This window comes from Octopus bimaculoides, chromosome 22 (assembly GCF_046866305.1).
Source record: "Octopus bimaculoides isolate indiv1 chromosome 22, ASM4686630v1, whole genome shotgun sequence".
Lineage (NCBI taxonomy): Eukaryota > Metazoa > Mollusca > Cephalopoda > Octopoda > Octopodidae > Octopus > Octopus bimaculoides.
In genome coordinates, this window is record NC_142949.1 from 14555882 (window position 1) to 14578381 (window position 22500).

The 22500-nt window shown below is 38.2% G+C and overlaps 2 protein-coding genes across 4 annotated transcripts in view; one reads left to right on the forward strand and one right to left on the reverse strand.

The window, feature by feature from the left end:
- The window catches only part of LOC106872929 (phosphatidylinositide 4-phosphatase SAC2), a 1166845-nt gene that overhangs the window by 604955 nt on the left and 539390 nt on the right, over positions 1–22500 (reverse strand). The window lies entirely within an intron of this gene.
- The window catches only part of LOC106878212 (carbonic anhydrase 7), a 59388-nt gene continuing 51271 nt past the window's right edge, over positions 14384–22500 (forward strand). The window contains exon 1 of the mRNA XM_014927358.3: positions 14384–14653. Coding sequence (XP_014782844.1) covers positions 14551–14653 — 103 coding nt within the window. The 5' untranslated portion in view covers positions 14384–14550. The remainder of the gene's footprint in view (positions 14654–22500) is intronic.

The following is a 22500-nucleotide window of genomic DNA, read 5'->3' on the forward strand; positions in this document are numbered from 1 at the left end:
GACAGACGGACGGACAAACAGACAGATAGACAGATAATGATTTCAAATTTTGGCACAAGACCAGCAATTTCAGAGGAGTGTCTAAGTCAATTACACTGACTCCAATACTCAACTGGTACTTATTTTATTCTTTTCTACTCTAGGCACAAGGCCCGAAATTTTTGGAGAGGGGGCCAGTCAATTAGATCAGCCCAAGTACGCAATTAGTGCTTAATTTATCAACCTTGAAAGAATGAAAAGCATTGTTGACCCTGAAAGGTGGAAACGCAAAGCTCACCTTGGCAGAATTTGAAATCAGAACGTAAAGGCAGACAAAATACCATTTTTGCCCGGTGTTTTAAATGATTCAGCCAGCTCACTGCCTTTATATATTAATGAACTTATTGTATTCAGTGGCCAGGTGTACTACAACTCATCAGAAAAAGTAACCAAGAGTGCATGAAGAGCACAGAGAATAGGGCACAGAAAGAGAACAGTGAATGAGTTATTCTATTGGCAAATTTCAGAAACCATGGAAGTTTCAAAGGAAGTAGTGTTCCAACAGCTAACTACTGACCTGGAAAGTTTATTCCATGCTTCAGCAATTCTGAACATGAAAAAATGTTTCCAAAATTCACGGGTGCTCTGTTGTTTTTGGATTTTGTAAGTTCATGTCCATGAGACATAGGGAATTCGAAAAGCTGCTAAAGGTTGTCGTTGCATATATATATATATGCTTGTAAGTATATCTATGTAGGTATGCTTTACCTTATTTTCTATTTATTAGAATTCTGACTATAAGGCAGGAGCTGGCTGGTTCCTAACAGAGAAAGAAAGCTTTATCACTGGAATTTGGATAATGACAATGATAAATGTCATTTATTCAACTTTAGAAAAGTCTTGCATATTTTTGCTGTTCTACTACAGATCATATCTGCAAGGTTTGTGTTAGCAGATCTCTTTCTTCGCCTGAAAAATCTCTTTTTTTTTTTTTCCAGATTGTCACTTAGATGTTTAACATAACTGAGTGCACCAAAGATTATTGGTGTAAAATTGAATTTATCACCAAGAAAGAGGAACTGCAGTTTTCAAAACATTTATCCATAAATATTCTTATTTTTTGCTGATTTTGAAAAAGAGATTTTTATTCACAGATCAGCCAACCTCTAAAACTCTACAGGAGTTTTTTCTTTCCTGACCACAGATTATGTCTGGGCTTGATTGAGGTTTTGTGTTTGGTTGATGGGAATATCCCACCAATCCTCCTTCTGTTCATGTATATGTGTCTTCAACAAAGAGACATTGTTTATCCCAGGGCATTCTTTTTTGCAGTCGGCATGATTGTTGTTGCAATAACAATATACAATGCAATCCACAGAAAAGACATTGTGAGATTGAACCCAGACTGCTACAAAGCAAACAATCTTCATAACAAATACATACTTTGATGTACAAATGCTGCTAAGTCAATACTTTAGAAAATGACAATAAAATTTATTGGTGGATGTTAAAGATAATGGAATATTTACAACGCTTTCAATAAACAAACAACCATAATTGGTATGTGAATAAATAAGATGTCGCTATGAGAACACGTAGAAATATATAGACACACACATAGATATTCACAAGAGTGCGAACAGATAGAAAGAAAAGATATGGCAAATACAGGCACCCTTTTTTGAGAAGCAGGTTGCATGAGACATGGCTTACCATAAGGCTGCACTGAAACCATTCAAAGTAATTCTTCATTGGCATTGAAAGTCAGAAGGTCCTGTAGGCTGCAGTCTGCCCATGAAGTAAAGAGATGAATAACTGTCACACCAAGAGCTGTGAGTACAACAGTTCAAATTGCAGTCCAGTTCATAATGGCATCAGCTGTGAGTCTGAAGTCTGAAAAAGACTCAGATGAGCTGGTGTAGTTATGGACTCACTGGACAAGAGTCTTTGGTGCCACCAATATCTGAGCAAGAGGACAAAAGTTCAGGTCTTTAGGTCTCTGGATCTCCCTGTCTTGATCTCTAGTTGTGTGATTTGGACACTGTCCAGAGCCCTTAGGAACCACCTGAACTCCTGTGGTACCAGGACACTTCACAGGATCATGGATTATCATTGGATGGATTTCGTATCAATGACTCTACTCAGAAACTGGGATGTGTCCTGTTACCTGTCGGATCCAGGAGCTGTCACTCTTGAATCCTACAAGTAACGGACTGTTTGGCCATGTTGCTTGATTTTTTTGAGTTAGACTCTGCTTATTGTGGTCTCTTTACTGAGGGTCCAGTTGGGTTGATGGCTCAGGTTGGTCAGCTGCAAGCCACATGGCCATGGCACATAAGAATGTATGTTGCAGAGATGGGGAATGACAGGGACTCTATTTGACAGATCACCCAGGAGGACCCAGGGATATGCTGACAAACCGTGAGTGCAGTAATGTGCTGCAATGGTGCTGTGAGTATAATAAGAGTAACAGGCAAGAATGGTGCACTTCACCGAGGTAGTGGGAGTGGTGGTTGTAGAAATTGTGGTGGCAGTGATAGTGGTGATAGTAGTATTAGTGGTAGTGGTTGCTTAGAAGTGGGGAGTCATAGTGGCAGTAGTTTTTTTTTAGTAGCGGTGTTAGTAGTTAATGCTGGTTAGATTGCTGTGGAGGTGGTGGTGGTGGTGATGTTTGTATTTACAAGTGTATCATTGGCTTCTGGCTCTGGTTCCTAGTCTGGGGAGCAGCAAAAATAAAACCCATAGATTATAGGAACTGTATTCACAATTTTAAAAGCTGCAGCATAAACTGCATAGTTAGTCAATTATATACAAGGTTCAATGGGTAAATTGTTGCCATTTTATATATTTAATTTCATGCTTGTGCATTGCTTGGTTTTGATTTTGTCAAGTACACAATATAATAGGGTCAGTTGGGCACTGTTTGTGAGAAAAACAGCACCATGACGCAATTCACTCTACCAGAAATTTGGAAATGGTATGCTGTACTGCTTGGCATTTGCACTGGAAGCTATGATATGAACATTTGAGGGTGTTTGGGTGTCAATCTGAGGACAATGCAGAGCATTCGGAAAAAGTTGGATAAACCTAGTGGTGATTACGAAGGTACAGCAGCTCAAAATACTTACTCTGATTGTTCTGATAAGAAATGAACTCCTAAATTTGTTGTTAAGTCCATGATCGACATTAATCCCTCCAAATCAATCAGGTCCATCACCAGGGACGTGGGAATGTCTGAGTTTCATATCAAACAGGTAGTGCATGAAGACATTCAGTATTCCTCATAGAAGATGAGAAAGGGCTAGTTTTTATCTCAAGCCTTCAAGGACAAGACAAAAGACCACACTATGAAGCTTTTGAACAAACTCAAGCAACCCCTCCAACTTTGGTGTTTCTCAAATGAGAAAAATTTCTGCTAGGATCAGATGGTGAACACACAGAGCAATCATTGGCTTGCTGTGTCCTCAAAACATGTGCCAAAAGTGATAAAAATCAAACATCCAGTCAACATCATGGTGATTGGAGTGATCACTAGTGATGGTGACATAATACCACCATCTTCCAACACAGCCTCAGATTCAACACAGAGGCTTACATCAAGTGTCTGGAGGAGGTAGTGCTGCCCTGAGTCAAGAGGGTGGCTGCTGGAACACCCTATGTCTGGCAACAGGCCTCTGCACCATGCTACACAAGCAGGAGAACCCAGTCATGGCTGTCAGACAATTTCTGTGACCACATCACTTCTAACATCTGGCCACCTAATTCCCCAGACTGCAACCCCCTTAACTGTTATGTGTAGGGCACAGTTGAGAGAGAGACCAACAAAACTCCTCATAGCACCAAAGATGAACTGAAGGCAAGGATTATGGCAGCATTCACCAACTTAAACTAGGAGACCATCCAGAAGAGTTGCAGGAGATTCTGAAGTCGTCTGGAGGCTGTGGTTGAAGCCAATCGCGATTTTATTGAATAAATTTACTCTTTAGTATTTCAAGATATTTTTGTGTAACTTTGATAAATATATCTATTAAAATGAGATGTCAGTGTTATTTTCAGTTTTGCATAATTTAGACAGTTTATTCACCACACCCTGCGTGTGCGTGTGTGTGTGTGTGTGTGTGTGTGTGTATCTATAAATATATATACACACCCATGTAAAAAGCATTTGTGCTGGCACCATATAAAAAGCTTGTGTTAGCACCACGTGAAAAGCACCTGTGGTGGTGCCACGTGTATAACACACACATGCTGTCACCATGTGAAAAGCACTTATGGTGCACACACATCAAAAGCAGCCAGTGCTCTTTGTAAAGTGGTTGGCATTGGGAAATGCATGCAGCCGTGGAGACCATGCCTATACAGATGACTGGTGCATGGTGCCGCCCTCTGGCTTGCCAACACCTGTCAAACCAGCGAACGCCTAGCAACATAGAAGATGGACATTAAATTATGATGACACATACATATATATATGTATATATATATATATATATATATATATATATATATATGCATACATAAATACATACAGATATATATATATATATATATATATATATATACATATATATATATATATATATATATATGCATACATAATACATACAGATATATATATATATATATATATATATGCATACATAAATACATACATACATACATATATATATATATATATATAATTATGTGTATTTCTTCGATCTTAATGAATAAAAATTCTTCTGATAGAATAAATGGGTTAATAGAAACCAATGTAGCAAAGAACACAAAATAACTGTGGTTTAGTTCCTGTTTTTAAGGCAGGAACTCCTTGAAATTTTGGGTATTTGAGTATATTTAAGAATTTAAGGAATGGAGAAAACGCATGTTATAATTGCATAATCGGTCATAATGTCTTACGTTTAAGATGATTCCCATGCTTTCCCTGATGAGAAGGTTACAATTTTAATATCAAAGATCCCTATGGATCACACAGGTTGTAATCCTTTGAAACATATGTAGGAATAAAGTATGCAATTATAACATGCGTTTTCTCCATTCCTTAAATTCTTATATATATATATATATATATATAAAACACACACACATATGAATATACATACATACTTATAGATATACAGACACACACGTGCACACACGCGCACACACACACACACACACACACACACACACACACATTCAGTAACCTCAATTGAGAGATAAAATTGAGAAAACAAGTTTATCGTTAATTGAGGAAATCGGCTTCTTGATCAGGGAGACCTTTTGAATGCCTGCAGTGCATGGGAAAATTCTTTTAAAATAAAAGAGGTCATAACTTTGATGGTGAAAAGCATAAAGTAATGCTTGCTTTCAGCATTAAGTTCAATTTTTCCAACAGTAAAACAAAGTAGCCATTTGAGACCAACACTTTATCTCCGGAGAAATTTGTCTCTTATGGACAGAAGGCTAGCCTGAAGATAAGCAATGAGTCTTAGCAGAGTCAGTTACGATGTGGAGAAAGATTAAATAGATAAGAGACATTGATCCCCAAATCTGGTATATTAGAATGCCATGGTTGAGATAATCTAGGATTTCTTTGTCTTAGATTATTTTACTGATAAGATGATCTAAACGAATTAGAGAGATGTAATCAAAACAAGAATGAAAACCAAAGCAATCTAACTGATGGTCATTTTGCTGAGCAAAATGTTTCAGAAAGGAATGGTTGGGTGGTTACGAAGTGTGCTTCGCAACCACACATAAATTTCAAGATCAGCCCTGCAGTGTGGTACCTTGGCAAATGTGTTTTGATAGCGACAGGCCAAACAATGTCTTGTGAGCGAATTTGGTAGATGGAAAGTGCATGAGAGTCTATCACATGCATGTGTGTGTGTGTGTATGTGCGCGCCCCAGCATGGCCACAGTCTAATGACTGACACAGCTAATATATACATACTCTTTTACTCTTTTACTTGTTTCAGTCATTTGACTGCGGCCATGCTGGAGCACCGCCTTTAGTCGAGCAAATCGAGCCCAGGACTTATTCTTTGGAAGCCTAGTACTTATTCTATCGGTCTCTTTTGCCGAACCGCTAAGTTACGGGGACGTAAACACACCAGCATCGGTTGTCAAGCGATGTCGGGGGGACAAACACAGACACACAAACATATACACACACATACACACACACACACACACATATATATATATATATATATATATATATACGACGGGCTTCTTTCAGTTTCCGTCTACCAAATCCACTCACAAGGCTTTGGTCGGCCCGAGGCTATAGTAGAAGACACTTGCCCAAGGTGCCACACAGTGGGACTGAACCCAGAACCATGTGGTTGGTAAGCAAGCTACTTACCACACAGCCACTCCCATATATATACATTTCTCTTCTGTCAGTTATTTGACCGTGACGATGCTGGGCATCACCTTGAAAATGTTTCAGTCAAATGGATTGACCCCAGTAGTCTTATATTTTTTTAAAATCTGATACTTATTCTATCAGTCTTTTTTTGCTGCACTGCTAAGTTATGTCGACATAAACACACCAACACCAGTTGTCAAGCAGTAGTAGAAGACAAACACAGACACAAAGACACACACACACTCATACACACATAAACTTGACAGGCTTCTTTCAGTTTCTTTCTGCAACTCCACTCACAAGGCTTTGATTGGCTCAAGGCTAAAGTAGTAAACACTTCCCCAAGGTATCATGCAGTGAAACTGAACCTGGAACCATGTGGTTGGAAAGCAAGCATCTTATCACACAGCCACACCTGCACTGTGTGTGTGTGTGTGTGTGTGTGTGTGTGTGTGTGTGTGTGTGTGTATGAGCAGACATGTTTTTCTCTCTCTCATATCTTTTCTATTTTCAAAAAAAAACTTTTCTCCCAGCATTCACTATTTTCCTCTCATTCTGGTCTAACAACCCGCCATCTTTGTTTTCGTTCAGTTTCCTTGTATGTCTCCATTGTCATTTTTTTGTTCCCAACTTTGACCCTCCATAAATCCTAAATCTTATTTAAGAATTTATGGGTGCAACTGTCTTTGAAGACTCATATTGTCATTGAATGCTCGAAATGAGGAGTAGATAGACAGCTGACAACTGATGAAGGGTCCTTTCTCTGTGTTAACCTGTCCTGTTCTCCATTTTTGTTGTTTACGTATTTCACTCATTTTTCACTTGTTTGTTTATGTATTTCAGGTTATTTGCACTGTTGGTGATGTCCTGTACTCATATATGCATATATATATATATATATATTATATCATTTATTTATACACACACACACACACACACAGATATTTGTACACACATAAATAAAAAGCCCCAAATTTGTGGGGATAAGGTAATTATATCAGGTCCAGTATTTGACGGGTACTTAATTTTACCAAGCACATAAAAGTAAAAGAAAAAGCCAACCTCAGTGGGATTTGAACTCAAAATATAAAGGTATGTTACCTGATGCTCTAACATTTCTGCCAATCCACTACTTTAGAAGTGAACACGTTTCGCAGTTGAAGGATCATCAGAATTGTCAGAATATCAAACAAACAAACCCAAAAAAGTATCAAGTGGTATTAGATCCATCCTTTAACACAATTCACAAGTAATTGAGGGACATGCTGGTAACATGTCCCTGTTACAGCTCAGGGCTCTAATATTTACCTATCAGTGGTCAGATCCCTTCTGAACGATTATAAATGGAACTCGAAACATCGGTTGCGATGACGAGTGTTCCAGCTGATCTGAAGAATGGAATAGCCCACTCAGGAAGAAGTTAACATGCAAATGGCTGAGTGCTCCACAGACGCATGTACTCTTGATCTAGTTCTCATGGAGATTCAGTGTTATACAGGATGTGACAAGCTGGCCCTTTGAAATACAAATACTAGTCAATTATGCCAGCCGAGTGGAAATAAAATGTCTTGCTGAAGGGCACAGTACACCACTGGCAATTGAACTCATCATCATCAAAGTAACAACAACAACAATAATAATAAATGCCCTGATGCAGTACCAGGCAGTGGCTCCCATGGCTTCTGATCTCAACTGATTGGAAGTGTTATCATGTACACTGTTTTGTCTTGATATAAAAGATGGGCTAACAGCAAATATTCTGCTTAATACCACAGATTTGCTTGTCAGTTGTTTGACCTTAACCAGTTGAGCATGTCCCTTGGTGGCTGATGATATGTGCATCTCTGATCACGAGCAGAAGTAGTGGGGGAGCATCATAGCCATGTGTTGAGAGGAATTATTTGGGGTTTGAATAATTCATGTTTGGAAGCATGGGTATTTCGTTCATCCTTAAACAGCCTTTATTCATGAACCATTTGTGTATGATGGGCTACTTGACCTCAAGAAAATTCTAACTGGGCCCCACCTGCAAGGTCATGCATTGTTTATCTTGATAATGAGACCACCATGTTGCATACATGTGGTTGTGATGCATGTGCCTGGTGTACCCTTATCACACGGGTAGTCATGATGGGTATATTGGGCTTCGTATATTTGTACCCCAGTGTCATTGTGATGCCATGCTGCTCTCTCACTGAATAATAATAATAATAATAATAATAATAATAATAATAATAATAATAATTCTTTCTATTATAGGCACAAGGTTTGAAATTTTTGTGGGAAGGGGGTAAGTCAATTACATCTACTCCAGTGCATAACTGGTACTTATTTAATCAACCCCAAAAGGATAAAAGGCAAAGTTGACCTCAGCGGAATTTGAACTCAGAATGAAAAGATGGACGAAGTACCTCTAAGCATTTTGCCTGGCATACTAACAATTCTGCCAGTTTTCTGCCAATAATGATAATAATAATAACAATAAAATTCCTTTGCAGTTTTGGTCGTTATCTACACTTTCAATATGTTGAACTGGAATGTGACCGAAATAAGGAAGATTGACAGGAGAATCCATAAGCTGCTGACTTGCAATAAGATGCACCACCCAAAGGCAGACACAGATCCTCTTTACCTTCATAGTGATCAAGGAGATTCAAAACTGAAATCTCTTACAAAACAACCGGTATTGAACTGGCAAAATAACTTGAAACATCTAATGACTGGATGCTAAAGCTCATTGGAAACCATGAGACAAATATGTGGCTTGTAGCAAACAAGCTGATGCAGACCAGGAGCATGCCTATCAGTGGCTATGAAGCTCAGGGCTAAAGGCAGAGAGTGAAGGCTTTATCTAAGTTGCTCAAGATCAGAGCTTATTGGTCGGAACTATCAAGCCAATGTGAGGAAAAATGGTGTAGATCCAAAGTGCCAATACTGCAATGATGAAATAGAAACAGTGGACCGCCTGATCTCTGGGTGTGAGGTTTTATCATCTGCAGAGTATAAATCAAGAAATGACAGAGTTGGCCAATATCTAGATTGTATAATATATCGCCATTATAAAATCAAAACTGCTGACAAATGGTACAAGCACCATCCTGAAGCTGTAAATGAATGAGAAAATATAATGATTCTTTTGGACTTTCCAGTATGTACAGACCGGACCATCAAAGCAAATAAACCAAAGCAATAAAGTCTGTTTATTCACGGACATGGGGAGCATGCCTTGTGACCATAATAACTCAGCAAAAGGATTTGATAAGCTCAGAAAATATAAAGATTTGCTAATCGAAATCGGAAAGATGTAGCATCTCAAGACGGTTACAAAACCAGTGATTGTAGGAGCACTTGGAAGGATCAAAAGGGGAACTGAAAATTATTTAAGAATAATTCAAGTGCAAAAGATTGTCTTAACTGGCAACTGGTTACACGTATTCAGAAGAACATTGTCCCTGTGAATTTTCTTCACTTTTCACCCTTCATTTTCTTTGTTTACTTTTTTATCTTTTATTTTTTATTTTTTCTCTCTGTCTTTCTTCCCCTTTTTCTCTATCACATGACTTTATAAATGAACAACCTGGTGTGTTTATTTTAATGGCCTACCAATGTATACAGTGCATTTCTCTGCCCTAGGTGTCAGGAAGATACTCGGAAAGAAATGAAAACAGAATTGAAAGATAATAATAATAATAATAATAATAATAATAATAATAATAATCTTTTCTACTCTAGGCATAAGGACCGAAATTTTGGGGTGGGGGCCAGCCGATTACATCAACCCCAGTGCATAACTGGTACTTATTTAAATCAACCTCAAAAGGATGAAAGGCTAAGTTGACCTCAGCAGAATTTGAACTCAGAAAGTAGCGTCAGACGAAATACCACTAAGTATTTCGCCTGGTGTGCTAACGTTTCTCTCAGCTCACTGTCTCAATCATCATCACCATCATCGTTTAAAGTCCGCTTTCCATGCTGGCATGGGTTGGATGGTTTGACTGAGGACTGGTGAACCAGATGGCTGCAGCAGGCTCCAATCTGATCTGGCAATGTTTCTACAGCTGGATGCCCTTCCTAATCTCAACCACTCTAAGAGTGTAGTGGGTGTTTTTTACGTGCCACCAGCACAGGAGCCAGTCAGGCGGGCCTGGCATCGATTATGCTCAGATGGTGCTTTTTATGTGCCACTGGCACAAGAGTCAGTCAGGGAGTACTGGCATCGGCCATATTCAGATGGTGCTTTTTACATGCCACCAGTATAGGAGCCAGTCTCGGGGAACTGGACACGATATTGGTCTTACAGCCACAATATTGGTTTTACTTGACCCAACAGGTCTTCTCAAGCATATCATATCACCTGATGCATCAGGGGTGTTCTTAACAGGGCCGGACATGTGTGGCTGCGATCTCACTTTAGTTTCCGGGTCCTCTCAGTCACAGTATATCCCCAAAAGTCCCGGTCTCCTGTCATTTTCTCTGTGAGGCTCAATGTTTGAAGGTCATGTTTCACCACCCCATCCCAAGTCTTCTTGGGTCTATCACTTCCACAGGTTCCTTCTATAGTTAGGGAGTGGCACTTCCTCACACAGCTGTCTTCATTCATACATAACACATGGTCATACCAGCACAGTCGCCTCTCTTGCACACCACATTTGATGCCCAACTTTTCTCTCAGGGCTTTTACACTCTGTCGTGTTTGCACACTGACATAACACATCCAGTGAATAATACTAGCTTCATTTCTGTCAAGCCTACACATGTCATCAGCATTCATGGCCTATATTTCACTGCTGTGTAGCATGGTAGTTCATACACATGCATCATACAGCCTACCTTTCACCCCAAGTGAGAGGCCCTTAGTTGCCAGCAGAGGTAGGAGCTACCTGAACTTTGCCCAGGCTATTCTTACTCTCATCACTATACTCTCAGAGCAACCTCCAACCCCACTACCGATGTGGAAGTTACAAACTACATTTAACATTCAGGTAACTGAAGGAAGCAGAGTTATGGTCTTAACTCAGAAGAAATGCAATCATATAAAGAAGCATACTCAATGACAAAGGAAATAGAAAAGGGATATATACCACACAAGTGCAATGAACCTCTGCAGAATGTGAGGGAAGAGGGTCGAAAGCATGACTCCCATTGTTAGCGCTTGTGAAAGTCTTGCGCAGAAAGAGTACAAGTGCAGAGACGACAAGGTAGCTCCAAACCTTCACTGGCTACAATGCCAGAAGTATGGATATGAGGTAACAGGTGCTTGGTACCAACATACAGTGGAAAAGGTAATGGACAAAGAGTGGAAGGCAAAAATCCTCTGGGACTTTGACTTCCAGACAGACAAGGTGTTAGAGCTGTGAAGGCCGGATATAGTAACCTTTAGGGGGGACAAATAAGAGTACTTAATGATTGATGTGGCAGTGCTAAGAGATCAGCATGTTGTCATGCGAGAAAGAGAAAAGACTGATAAATATAGAGACCCAAGAATTGAGATCACAAAGATGTGGCAGCCACAAGAGTCAAACATAAAGGTTGTCCCTAGTGTCATCGGAGCATTGGGTTCAATACCGCCCAATCTAAAAAAAACATCTGGAAAGTTTAGAAATACCCTACAATGTAAGTGTATTGCAAAAATCAGCATTACTTGGAACTGTACACATACTACGTAAAGTACTGTCTGTCTGAGGTCCTTGTTGTGACTTGACAGACAATACAAACCCCTTGAAGACACAATATTGTCAATCAACAACTTCACAATATTGTATACTGTGCGACGTATTGAATAATAATAATAATAATAATAATAATAATAATAATAATAATAATAATAATAATCCTTTCTACTAAAAGCACAAGGCCTGCCTTTTGGGGGGAGGAAAAGCCAATTACATCGACCCAGCACTCAACTTAATTCATCAACCCATAAAAGGATAAAAGGTAATGTCGACCTCAGCCGAATTTGAACCCAGAACATAAAGACAGACAAAATGCTTTTAAGCAATTTGCCCAGCATGCTAAGAATTCTGCCAGCTGGCCAACTTAATAATAATCCTTTCCAACAGAGTCACAAGACCTGAAATTTGTGGGAGGGGGATAGTTGAGTACATCAACCCCAGTATGCAACTGGTACCTATTTTATTGACCCCGAAAGGATGAAAGGCATGCCCTGTCTGCTCACAATTCTGCCAGCTCACGGGGGCGGGGAGAGAAGAAGAAGAAGAAGAATTCTTTCTACACTAGGCCCAAGGTGATGAGGTTAGTCGATTGCAGGGAGACCCAGGTCGTTATTTTATTGTGAAAAGACGAAAAGCAGAGCAGACCTCAGTGGCCCTTCAACACAGAATGGAAGGAACCAGAAGAAATCCTGCTTATAATAAGAATTATGATATCATGATGGGAATTTGTAACTTAGGCTCAAAGACATCACATTTTTCCTTTCCGTTTTTGTGAGTGTGGGAGGTTTTGTACTTGATTTAATCACCGCAGTGTATGACTGGTATATATCTCATAAGCACCAGAAACACAAGGCAAAGTTGATGCTGGTTGCTGGAGATTGGGTGGGAGTGAAGGGTGATGGTGTTGGTGGTGGCTGCATTGAGGTGGGGATTGTAGTAGTGGTAGATGCTGGTGGTGGTGGTGGTGGTGGTGGTGGTGGATGTTGCAGTAGTTGAGGATGGTCACTGTAGTAATGGCAGAAGAGGTTGAGTAAAGGTCATAATGCTGGTGGTGATAGTGGTGGTGGTAGTTGTGGTAGTGGTGGTTATGGTGATGGTGGTTGTGGTGGTGGTTGTGGTGGTGGCAGGGGTGATGATTGTCATGTTGGGGGTGGCATTAGTGGCAATGGCTGCTCTAATGGGGACAGCAACAGTGGTGGCGGAGGATGTGGTGGCGTAGTTGTCATCAGCAGCGACAATGGTAATGATGACAATAGGAGCTTTTTGGTAGTAGTGTCAGTGATTCTAAGGCTGGAGATGGTGGTGGGGGTGGAGGTGGATTTATTACAAGCCAGGACAGCAATGGTGGGGCTGATGGTGTTGGTGGTGGAGCTAATGGTAGTGGTGGTGGTGGTGGTGGTGGTGCTGCTGCTGCTTGCTGGTTTTTGTAATGTAGGAGCAAAAGGAGGACGTGGAGAGGGTGTTGCTAAAAGAGAAAGTTGTTGTCCTGATCATTGTGGGTGATTATAATGGGACAGCAGAGTGGTGGTGGTGGTGGTGGTGGTGGTGGTAGCTTGGTGACACCAAGTGTCTAGATCTAAAGGAGAAAGAGAAAGGCAGACAGTAGAAGGGAGAGGAGGAGGAAGAGTAGCAGCACAGAAATGGGAAAAAAAAAAAATTAGGAGAGTAACTTCTTTTATTTGTTTTTTTTTTCACCTGTTCACCTTGAGTATGAAACCCACCCCCCAAACTCCTTACAATCCCTGGAAAAAAAAAAAATCCCTTTGCTGGAAATATTTTGTGCTGATCCAGATCTTATTGAGATTTTCATTCCAGTTTTAATTTTGCAGAGAATTAACGAATGGCAGGATGTCTAAACCTTATTGATCAACAATAACACACACACACACACACACAGCATCACAGACTCATACATACATAAAATTACACTGCCACATAGAAAAATTCACACATTTTCACATATTTATTCACATATTCACACATACACAAAATCTCATAAACACACACACACAGAAAGACTCGCCTGTTTTCACATACAGTGAATAATATATTCATACACACACACACACACACACACACACACAAACAACTGGCAGCACAAATTCAAGCACACATACATTTGCAATACAAATTCGAAGAAGCAGGTAGCAGTAGTAGAAGTAGTAGTAGCAACAGCAGCAGATTGTGAAGTGCATTGCAGCCATTATTATTATTATTATTATTATTATTATTATTATTATTATTATTATTATATAACCCACCTATATTAGTAGCAGTAGCAACCTTACAAGCAGCAGGTGAAATATTATTACTACTGCTACTACTGTTACTACTACCACCATCACCGCAACAAACCGCCACCACCACTACCACTACTACTATTTCTACTGCAACTGTCACCACCACCACTACAACTATCACCATCACCATCACTACTACCACCACCACTACTGCCCCTATTACTACTACTACTAGTGTTATAATAACTGTAAGTCCAAAATTTTTTAGAGTGTCTTCTCGCGGTTTGTTTGTGTTTTTTTTACGATGAAGCCGGCTACACTCCATGCTAAAATGGCCCAGGGTACAAGCCATATCAATTTCCTCTTCTTCGTCATCTTCATCCTTCCATTCATAATTCAAGTGTCAGGTTAGTAGTAAAATCTGAATAATTTTCGCATTTTTAATTTTGGATTTTATTTAAATGGAATCTGCAGTGCATTTGGATTGCGTACGTGTGGGTATCATCTGTCGAATTGTCTTTGTGTCTTTCCGTGTTTTTGCATCGTGTGTGTGGATCTGGCTGTTCCTCTATGTATTTGTGTTTGTATATGTAGATGTCACTTTATTTATCTGTCACCATGTATGTATCGCTATCTGTGTGTGTGTCCTCACATATTGTGCGTGTGTGTGTGTGTCTACGGGTTTCTCTATCTCTCACTCCTTCTTTCTATGGAGTTATCCATTCCTTGGATGAATTCACTTTTCTTTCTGTTTTTTTTCCCTTTTACAAAATTTTGTTTTTAATGCTATTTTCTATTTTATTTTTTTATGTGCTTTCTTTTAGTATTCTGATCCATTTCCATTAATATCTGCTCATAGGTAATCCCACATCACAGCAGAATGGTTATCTACCTGCAAGAGGGTAGGCTTTAAACACTTTGTAGGCATTCTTTTCCAACACACAATGGTTTGAGTTCAAATCCACACCAGGCTGACATTTACTTCTTCTACTGGCATTCCTCTATCCACCCATCCATCCACCCATCCATCCATCCATGGGCTTGATAAGACAAATAACCCCTTTTTTATACAATCTGCTGTAACCCACTCCCTTACAATATGAGTACAATGTTGAACCAATGTAAATAGCTAATAATAATGTCATTATTTCTATTAATGTTGGATTGGCAGAATCGTTAGAGCATCAGACACATTGCCTTGTGCTCTTTAGTGACAACTTTTCACTTTCTGACATCAAATCCTGCCAGGACCAACATTGTTCATCCTCCTTTTGGGGGTTGATAAATTAACCCTGTAGTATTTAAACCAGCTGTATCCAGTTAAAACATTCAACTTGTTTTATGTTGAAACTAGCCAGATCTAGCCTCTCATACCTACCCTACAATGTCATTCTAAAAGTAAACAGGTACCACATCATTGAATTCACAGAGCAATTATAATGCTTTAGGGATAAAGTACCAATCAGAAATTAGGATTGTTTTAATCAACTGATCCCTCCTCCCCATTTCGTGACCCTGTGTTGAGGTTAGGAACTGTTTGGTAGAATTTGTAAGGCAGTGAGACAAATGCCTTGCAATATTTCTTCAAACAACTTATGTTCCAAGTTCCAATCTTGTCAAGGGCAATTTTGTCTTTCATCTTTCTGGGGACAATGAATTACAGAACCAATCAAGTTCTGGGGTCAATTCAATCAACTAAACCCCTTCTCTAAAATCCAAAGCTTTTTGTATACATTAGAAGAAAGTGGCATTTTGATACCTTCCTTAAAGTGACCACCCTGTCTCCTATCCTCCATCTCCATGGTCTTGTGTTGTGAGAAAAAGGCATGCAGTATACTCTGTAAAGTGGTTGGCAGGTTGGCATTAGGAAAGGCATCAAGCTGTAGAGACTATGCCAGAGCTGAGACACTGGAGCAAGGTGTGGATTTTTGATTAGTTGGATCCTATCACAATAACCTACACATGAAAGCAGACATAAAAATGATGGTCACACACACACACACACACACACACACACACACACACACACACACACACACAGAGGGTCAGTGTGAGAAAACGATCCTTAACCATTATTCTGAGTGTTGACAAACATCAGTCTGTCTCCTTTCAAAATATGAACCCTATGGAGGCTTGTATTTACTTGTGGTTTCCTCCTGAACGGTAGGTAACCAGCTGATTGGTGGGTTTCCTGAAATTAGTTCCAGAAACGGTTTCAACATTTGCAGAATCCAACTCAAAGACCATTGATCATCTCTCTTCCATGACTATAGCCTCTCAGTATGACAGCTGTCATCATGTTTTACAATGTGACCATTGCAATGACTATTTGTCACAAGGAGCCCACTGGTATCTGTTATGTCAAGCTAGTCTGCAAAAGACCACCCTCATACAAACGGTCCCTTTCTTAGTCACTCTTAATTGTGGGGCACATGTAGAGATGCACAGATCAATCATGTTCTCATGCTACTTACTGTCTGTGACTAGCCTAACCTTATTCATTCTGCTACTTATATACATACATAAATGCATACAAACATACATACATATACATATACATACAAATATACATATATATGTGTGTGTGTATATATACATACATACACATACATATATATACATATACATAGAAATATTGGGTCATCCAATAAATAATGCATTTGTTTTATACTTCTTTTACTTTTCAAAATTAAGATAAACAAAATTCTTTTTTTTTTATTTGTATACTCTCCTTCATTTTCTCCATTGCTCTTCCATCTATCTGGTAGACTTGCAAGGCCCCTCTTCCAAAATTCACTTGTCCATGATAAAAAATACTCCTCCAGTACTGTTCTGACCCCATCTACAGAATTCATATTTTTTCTGTCCAAATGATTTTGAAGACTACAGAATAAATGGTAATCAAATGGGGCAATGTCCAGCAAATATGGTGGGTGAGGCATCGTTTCCTATTCAAACTGCTTCAGCCTTTCAAATGTCATCCTCGCTGTATGTGGCCAAGCATTATCCTGACAAGAGAACACCTTTCATCTTGAAACCAAAGATGGTCATTTTTCTTCTAGTGCTGACTTAAGCCACTTCAGCTGCTCGCAGTAGATCTCCTTTGTTATCATTTGGTTTGGGTTTAAAAGTTCAAAGTGGACTAAACTTTTCATATCCCACCAAACAGATAACAACACCTTATGTGGGTAAAAACCTTCTTTAGCCTGGTGTGTGCCAGTGTTTCTCCTTTCTTTACGCACTGTCTTCGACGCTTGATGTCTTTATAGAGAACCCATTTCTCACCACCAGTCACTATTCGGTTCAAAAAAGTTCATTCATGAGACATGACAGCAAAGAAGAGCAGACATTCACTCTGTGTGTGTGTGCGAATAGATTCAGAAAGTTTGTGAGGAACCCACTGACCCAAATTGCTGACTTTTCTGATGGCACACAGGTGCCAATGAATGGTTAAATGACCAAATCCAAGCTTTTCTGCCAGTTCCTCAACAGTTACGATGGGATTTTCCAGGAAGCTCTCCTCTTGTGGGCTGCAGTTTCTGGTTCAGAATTTCTGTAACCCCCATTGACACTGGCTCATGCTTATTGTCTGATCCCCATATACTGCATTAATATTCTTCTCACTTTCTGTTGCGTTGTTGCCTTTATTGAAATCATAAAGCAAAATATGCTGAATATGCTCCTTTGTTACATCCATTATAGCTTTGAAAAAAATTGAATTGCACTCTTCACAATTTGCACTAAGAATAAGTACAAGGTAAAATTACTACCTGCTTTAATAGCAAGTTGATGCAGGTAGTTTATCCCATCCTCTTCCAACTTTTAGTTCATGCAATTGAAAGAAACCACATTATTTATGGGATGACCCAATCTCTCTCTCTCTCTCTCTATATATATATATATATATATATGTAGATAGATAGATAGATAGATATACATATATATGTATATACACCTACTTGTTGTTCATACATCTGTCTTTGTCTTTTATTGTGTAAATTTCAATTATATATATATATATATATATATATATATATATATATTCATATATATATATACATATATATATGTATACATACATATATATATATATTTAGATACATACATATACATATATATTTATATACATACATAGTCATATATATTTATCAACATTGTGTGTATTTAAATAAATACATATGCACATGTTAGTAAATGGATATTATGAATGTAATAATTATGGTTTAATCTAGAGTTCATTGACTTTTTCATTTAAAGTTATTACATTTTTCATAAAATATCAATTAATAATTGTTTACTGTGTAATTTACTTCATAACAAGCACATGTTTTGGGTTAACGAGACTCATCATGAAACAGAATCAACAGAACCAAAATTAATGGAATTATATTGTACTTGTGATCTCAGGAGACAAAAGTTCTTAACCTGGGTGTAATGCCCCCTTCCTGGAGCATTGTAAGTTCAGAAGAGAGCACTATGGAGTGGGGCAGGGGGGGGGGGGGTTAGGGAGGCCATGACTGGCTTTTGGGTACTTTAAGAAAATATAAATAATTAACCCAGTCATTAACAACTGAGAAAAATTAACTTGTGAGTGATTGTGTGTATTTAAATAAATACATATGCACATGTTAGTAAATGGATATTATGAATGTAATAATTATGGTTTAATCTAGAGTTCATTGACTTTTTCATTTAAAGTTATTAGGGAGGCCATGACTGGCTTTTGGGTACTTTAAGAAAATATGAATAATTAACCCAGTCATTAACAACTGAGAAAAATTAACTTGTGAGTGATTGTGTGTATTTAAATAAATACATATGCACATGTTAGTAAATGGATATTATGAATGTAACTGTTGAGGAACTGGCAGAAAAGCTTGGATTTGGTCATTTAACCATTCATTGGCACCTGTGTGCCATCAGAAAAGTCAGCAATTTGGGTCAGTGGGTTCCTCACAAACTTTCTGAATCTATTCGCACACACACACAGAGTGAATGTCTGCTCTTCTTTGCTGTCATGTCTCATGAATGAACTTTTTTGGACCGAATAGTGACTGGTGGTGAGAAATGGGTTCTCTATAAAGACAACTGAGAAAAATTAACTTGTGAGTGATTAGATAATCAAGTGTTTTTAGTTTGTCTTTATTTTTTATTTTTTGAAATGTGTAGGCAAACTGTATGGGTGAGAAATCTGTTTCTCAACTACATAGTTGTGGGTTCAACCATGTTGCATGGAACCTAGGAGTAAATTGAATAAGACCTTATGAGTGGAAATGGTACATGGATTGCGTAAGATGCCCAAAATATGTATGAGTGCATGTATGTTGTTATGACCTTATATTTCCCACTCACTTGCTGGCTTGTAATTAATGACATCCTGATGATTGAATTTTCTTGCAATCCCCCACAAAAACATGTCAGGGCTTCTTGACATGTCTTAGCATGTCGTATGATTTCATAAACAAAAGGCTCATTCAGCTGGTGTCATCAGGTACTATCACTTTTGGCCAAAAAGGATGGGTGAAAAGAAGAGTGTCTGGTTGTAGAAACTTTGTCCCAAATGTACTTGCCTCTAATCCATGCAAATATGGAAACATAGACATTGAAACGATGAGGGTAATGACGATAAGGAGGGAGAGCGAAGCGTTTGTGCAATGTCATAAACTAAAAATGGGTTACTGGGGCATAGAAAAAGGCTATGAAGCATAGCTCTAAGGGACACATACAGGACCAGCTGACTGCAAGGAGTTTTAAATCTCAAAAAAGAATTTGAAAAACCAGATATTAGGGATTATAAGAAATAAAAATAAATATATGTTTTTGTTTCCAAAATTACTAAAATTTCTACTGCAATGCAGCAAAAGACAGCAGATTAAATTCTTCATAATAGAATTGAGGATCCAAAGATTAGCAGAATAACTGTTTTCATAAATGTCTTTGTCAGCAGTTATTACAACTACCAATGACATTTCCACAGTGTGTGTATGTGTATATATATATATACACACACATACATACGCACACACACATATATATTAGTACTAATATACATACATATATATATATATATATATATATATATATATATATATATATATATATATATATATGTATATATATATATATATATATATACATATGTATAAATACACACACACATATATATTAGTAGTGTATGTATATATATATATATATATATATATATATATTCGTACACACATACACTTATTTACATATATGTTTGTCAGTGAACACCCTTAGCCTGTCGACTACTCACAGTATAATTAATATAGGTGAACAACTGTCAACTAATTAACAGAAGTCACATTTTATGCCAGACTCTAATTGGGAAACAAAGCCACTGCAGGTCGCAACCTTCTCTAATCTCCCTGTCACCACTCCCCTTCCCTACACCCCACCCCAGTCCTGGCTCCATGCTCTGGTGGGCTGAGAACTGGAAACAGTCAACAAAATCAAATAAAACATGAAATTAACACCTGACAAATAGGCAAGTAAATCTGATGGACAAAGCAATAAAAATGACAATGAGGATGAAGTTGATGATGATGATGATGGTTGTGGTGGTGGTGGTGGTGGTGGTGGTGGTTGTGGTGGTGGTGGTGGTGGTGGTGGGGATGTTCAATGCATAATTAGTTATGAGAGAAAGAATGTATCATGAGATATTTTCTTTTCAAGGTCGTAAAGTATTTGTCCCATTCCTCCACAAAGCTGTTCAGCAAGGAGGGCGGAGATATTCAGAAGGGAAAATCACCAACTTCTCTCACTATCCACCCAAAACTCATCCATCCACACACACCCAAACACACACACACACATATATACCATACATATATATATGCATATATTTGTATATGTGTGTGTGTGTGTGTGTGTGTGTGTGTGTGTGTGTGTGTGTGTGTGTATGTATGTATATATATATATATATATATATATATATATATATATGTATATACATATATACACACATACATACAAACACACACACACACACACACATGCATCCACATGAGTATATGTATATATATACATATATGTTTATATATATGTGTGTAATTATGTATGTATGTATGTATATATATATATATATATATATATATATGTATATTGTACATACATACATACATACACAAACAAACACACACTTACATATACACACATGCATACAGTATTCTGGAATGTAACCTAATGGTTTTGCTTCGACTGAAATATAAAGCCATTTTATTACTTTATAGAAGACATAGTTTCTGAAATTGAAAAGTAGGTTTATATTTTATGGGAGACAGAAAATGAGGGAAAGAGAGAAGAGACAGAGAGACAGACAGGCAAACAGAGAGAGAGAGAGAGAGAGAGAGAAAGAGAATAGCCTTATTGACTGTCCCGTGAATGTATTAAAGTTAATGTTCAAAGATCTTGCATTGAAATCTCGTCACAACCACTATTATTACTATTGTTGTTGTTGCTGTTGTTGTTACATATAGTATTGGTAAGGTTTGTTCAACTAAGCTAATACCACAGAGGTTACTAATAAGGTGATTATGTGCAAACATTACATTCCACGCACATTCATACAAAGGTTTAGGATGTAAAATGTAATGTGCAGATTTAACATGTGTCTAGTGTGCAGTTGTGGTTGTGTGGTAACAAGCTGGCTTCCTGACCATGTGATCTTGTCTTGTGTTCAGTCCCACTGTACACCACCTGGGGCCAAATATCTTGCACTATAGCTCTAGAGTGACCACAGCCTTGTGAGTGGATTTGGTAGGTGGAAACTGAAAGAAAGCCATTGCATATATCTTAATATATAAATCTTAAATTGTGTGTTTGTGTGAAGCCTTTTTGAAAGTTTATAGAAATCCACATTTTCCACTTTTTCGTAAATTTTTTTACATCAATGGAATTTTCTCGATGTGAACTTTCCAGTGCAGTAATTAGATTTTTAAAATTCCGTTTACTTTGTGCGATTTAAGGGAGATTTGGCTGTTGTTTCAAGCAACTTTTATATTTCATCCCTTCTACCTGGAACGCAATTCTTACACACGCACTCAATATAAAAATAAAGAGAGTAAGAGTTAAAGAGGGAGAGGGAGAGAGAGAGAAAGTGATACATACAACGTCATAGATTAAACTTTCATCTCAGTATTCTTTACCTATTTTTCATAACATAGATAAGTAAAAACACACACAACCACACATACTTGACCTGTGATAACAACATACACATTGCTCTCAATCT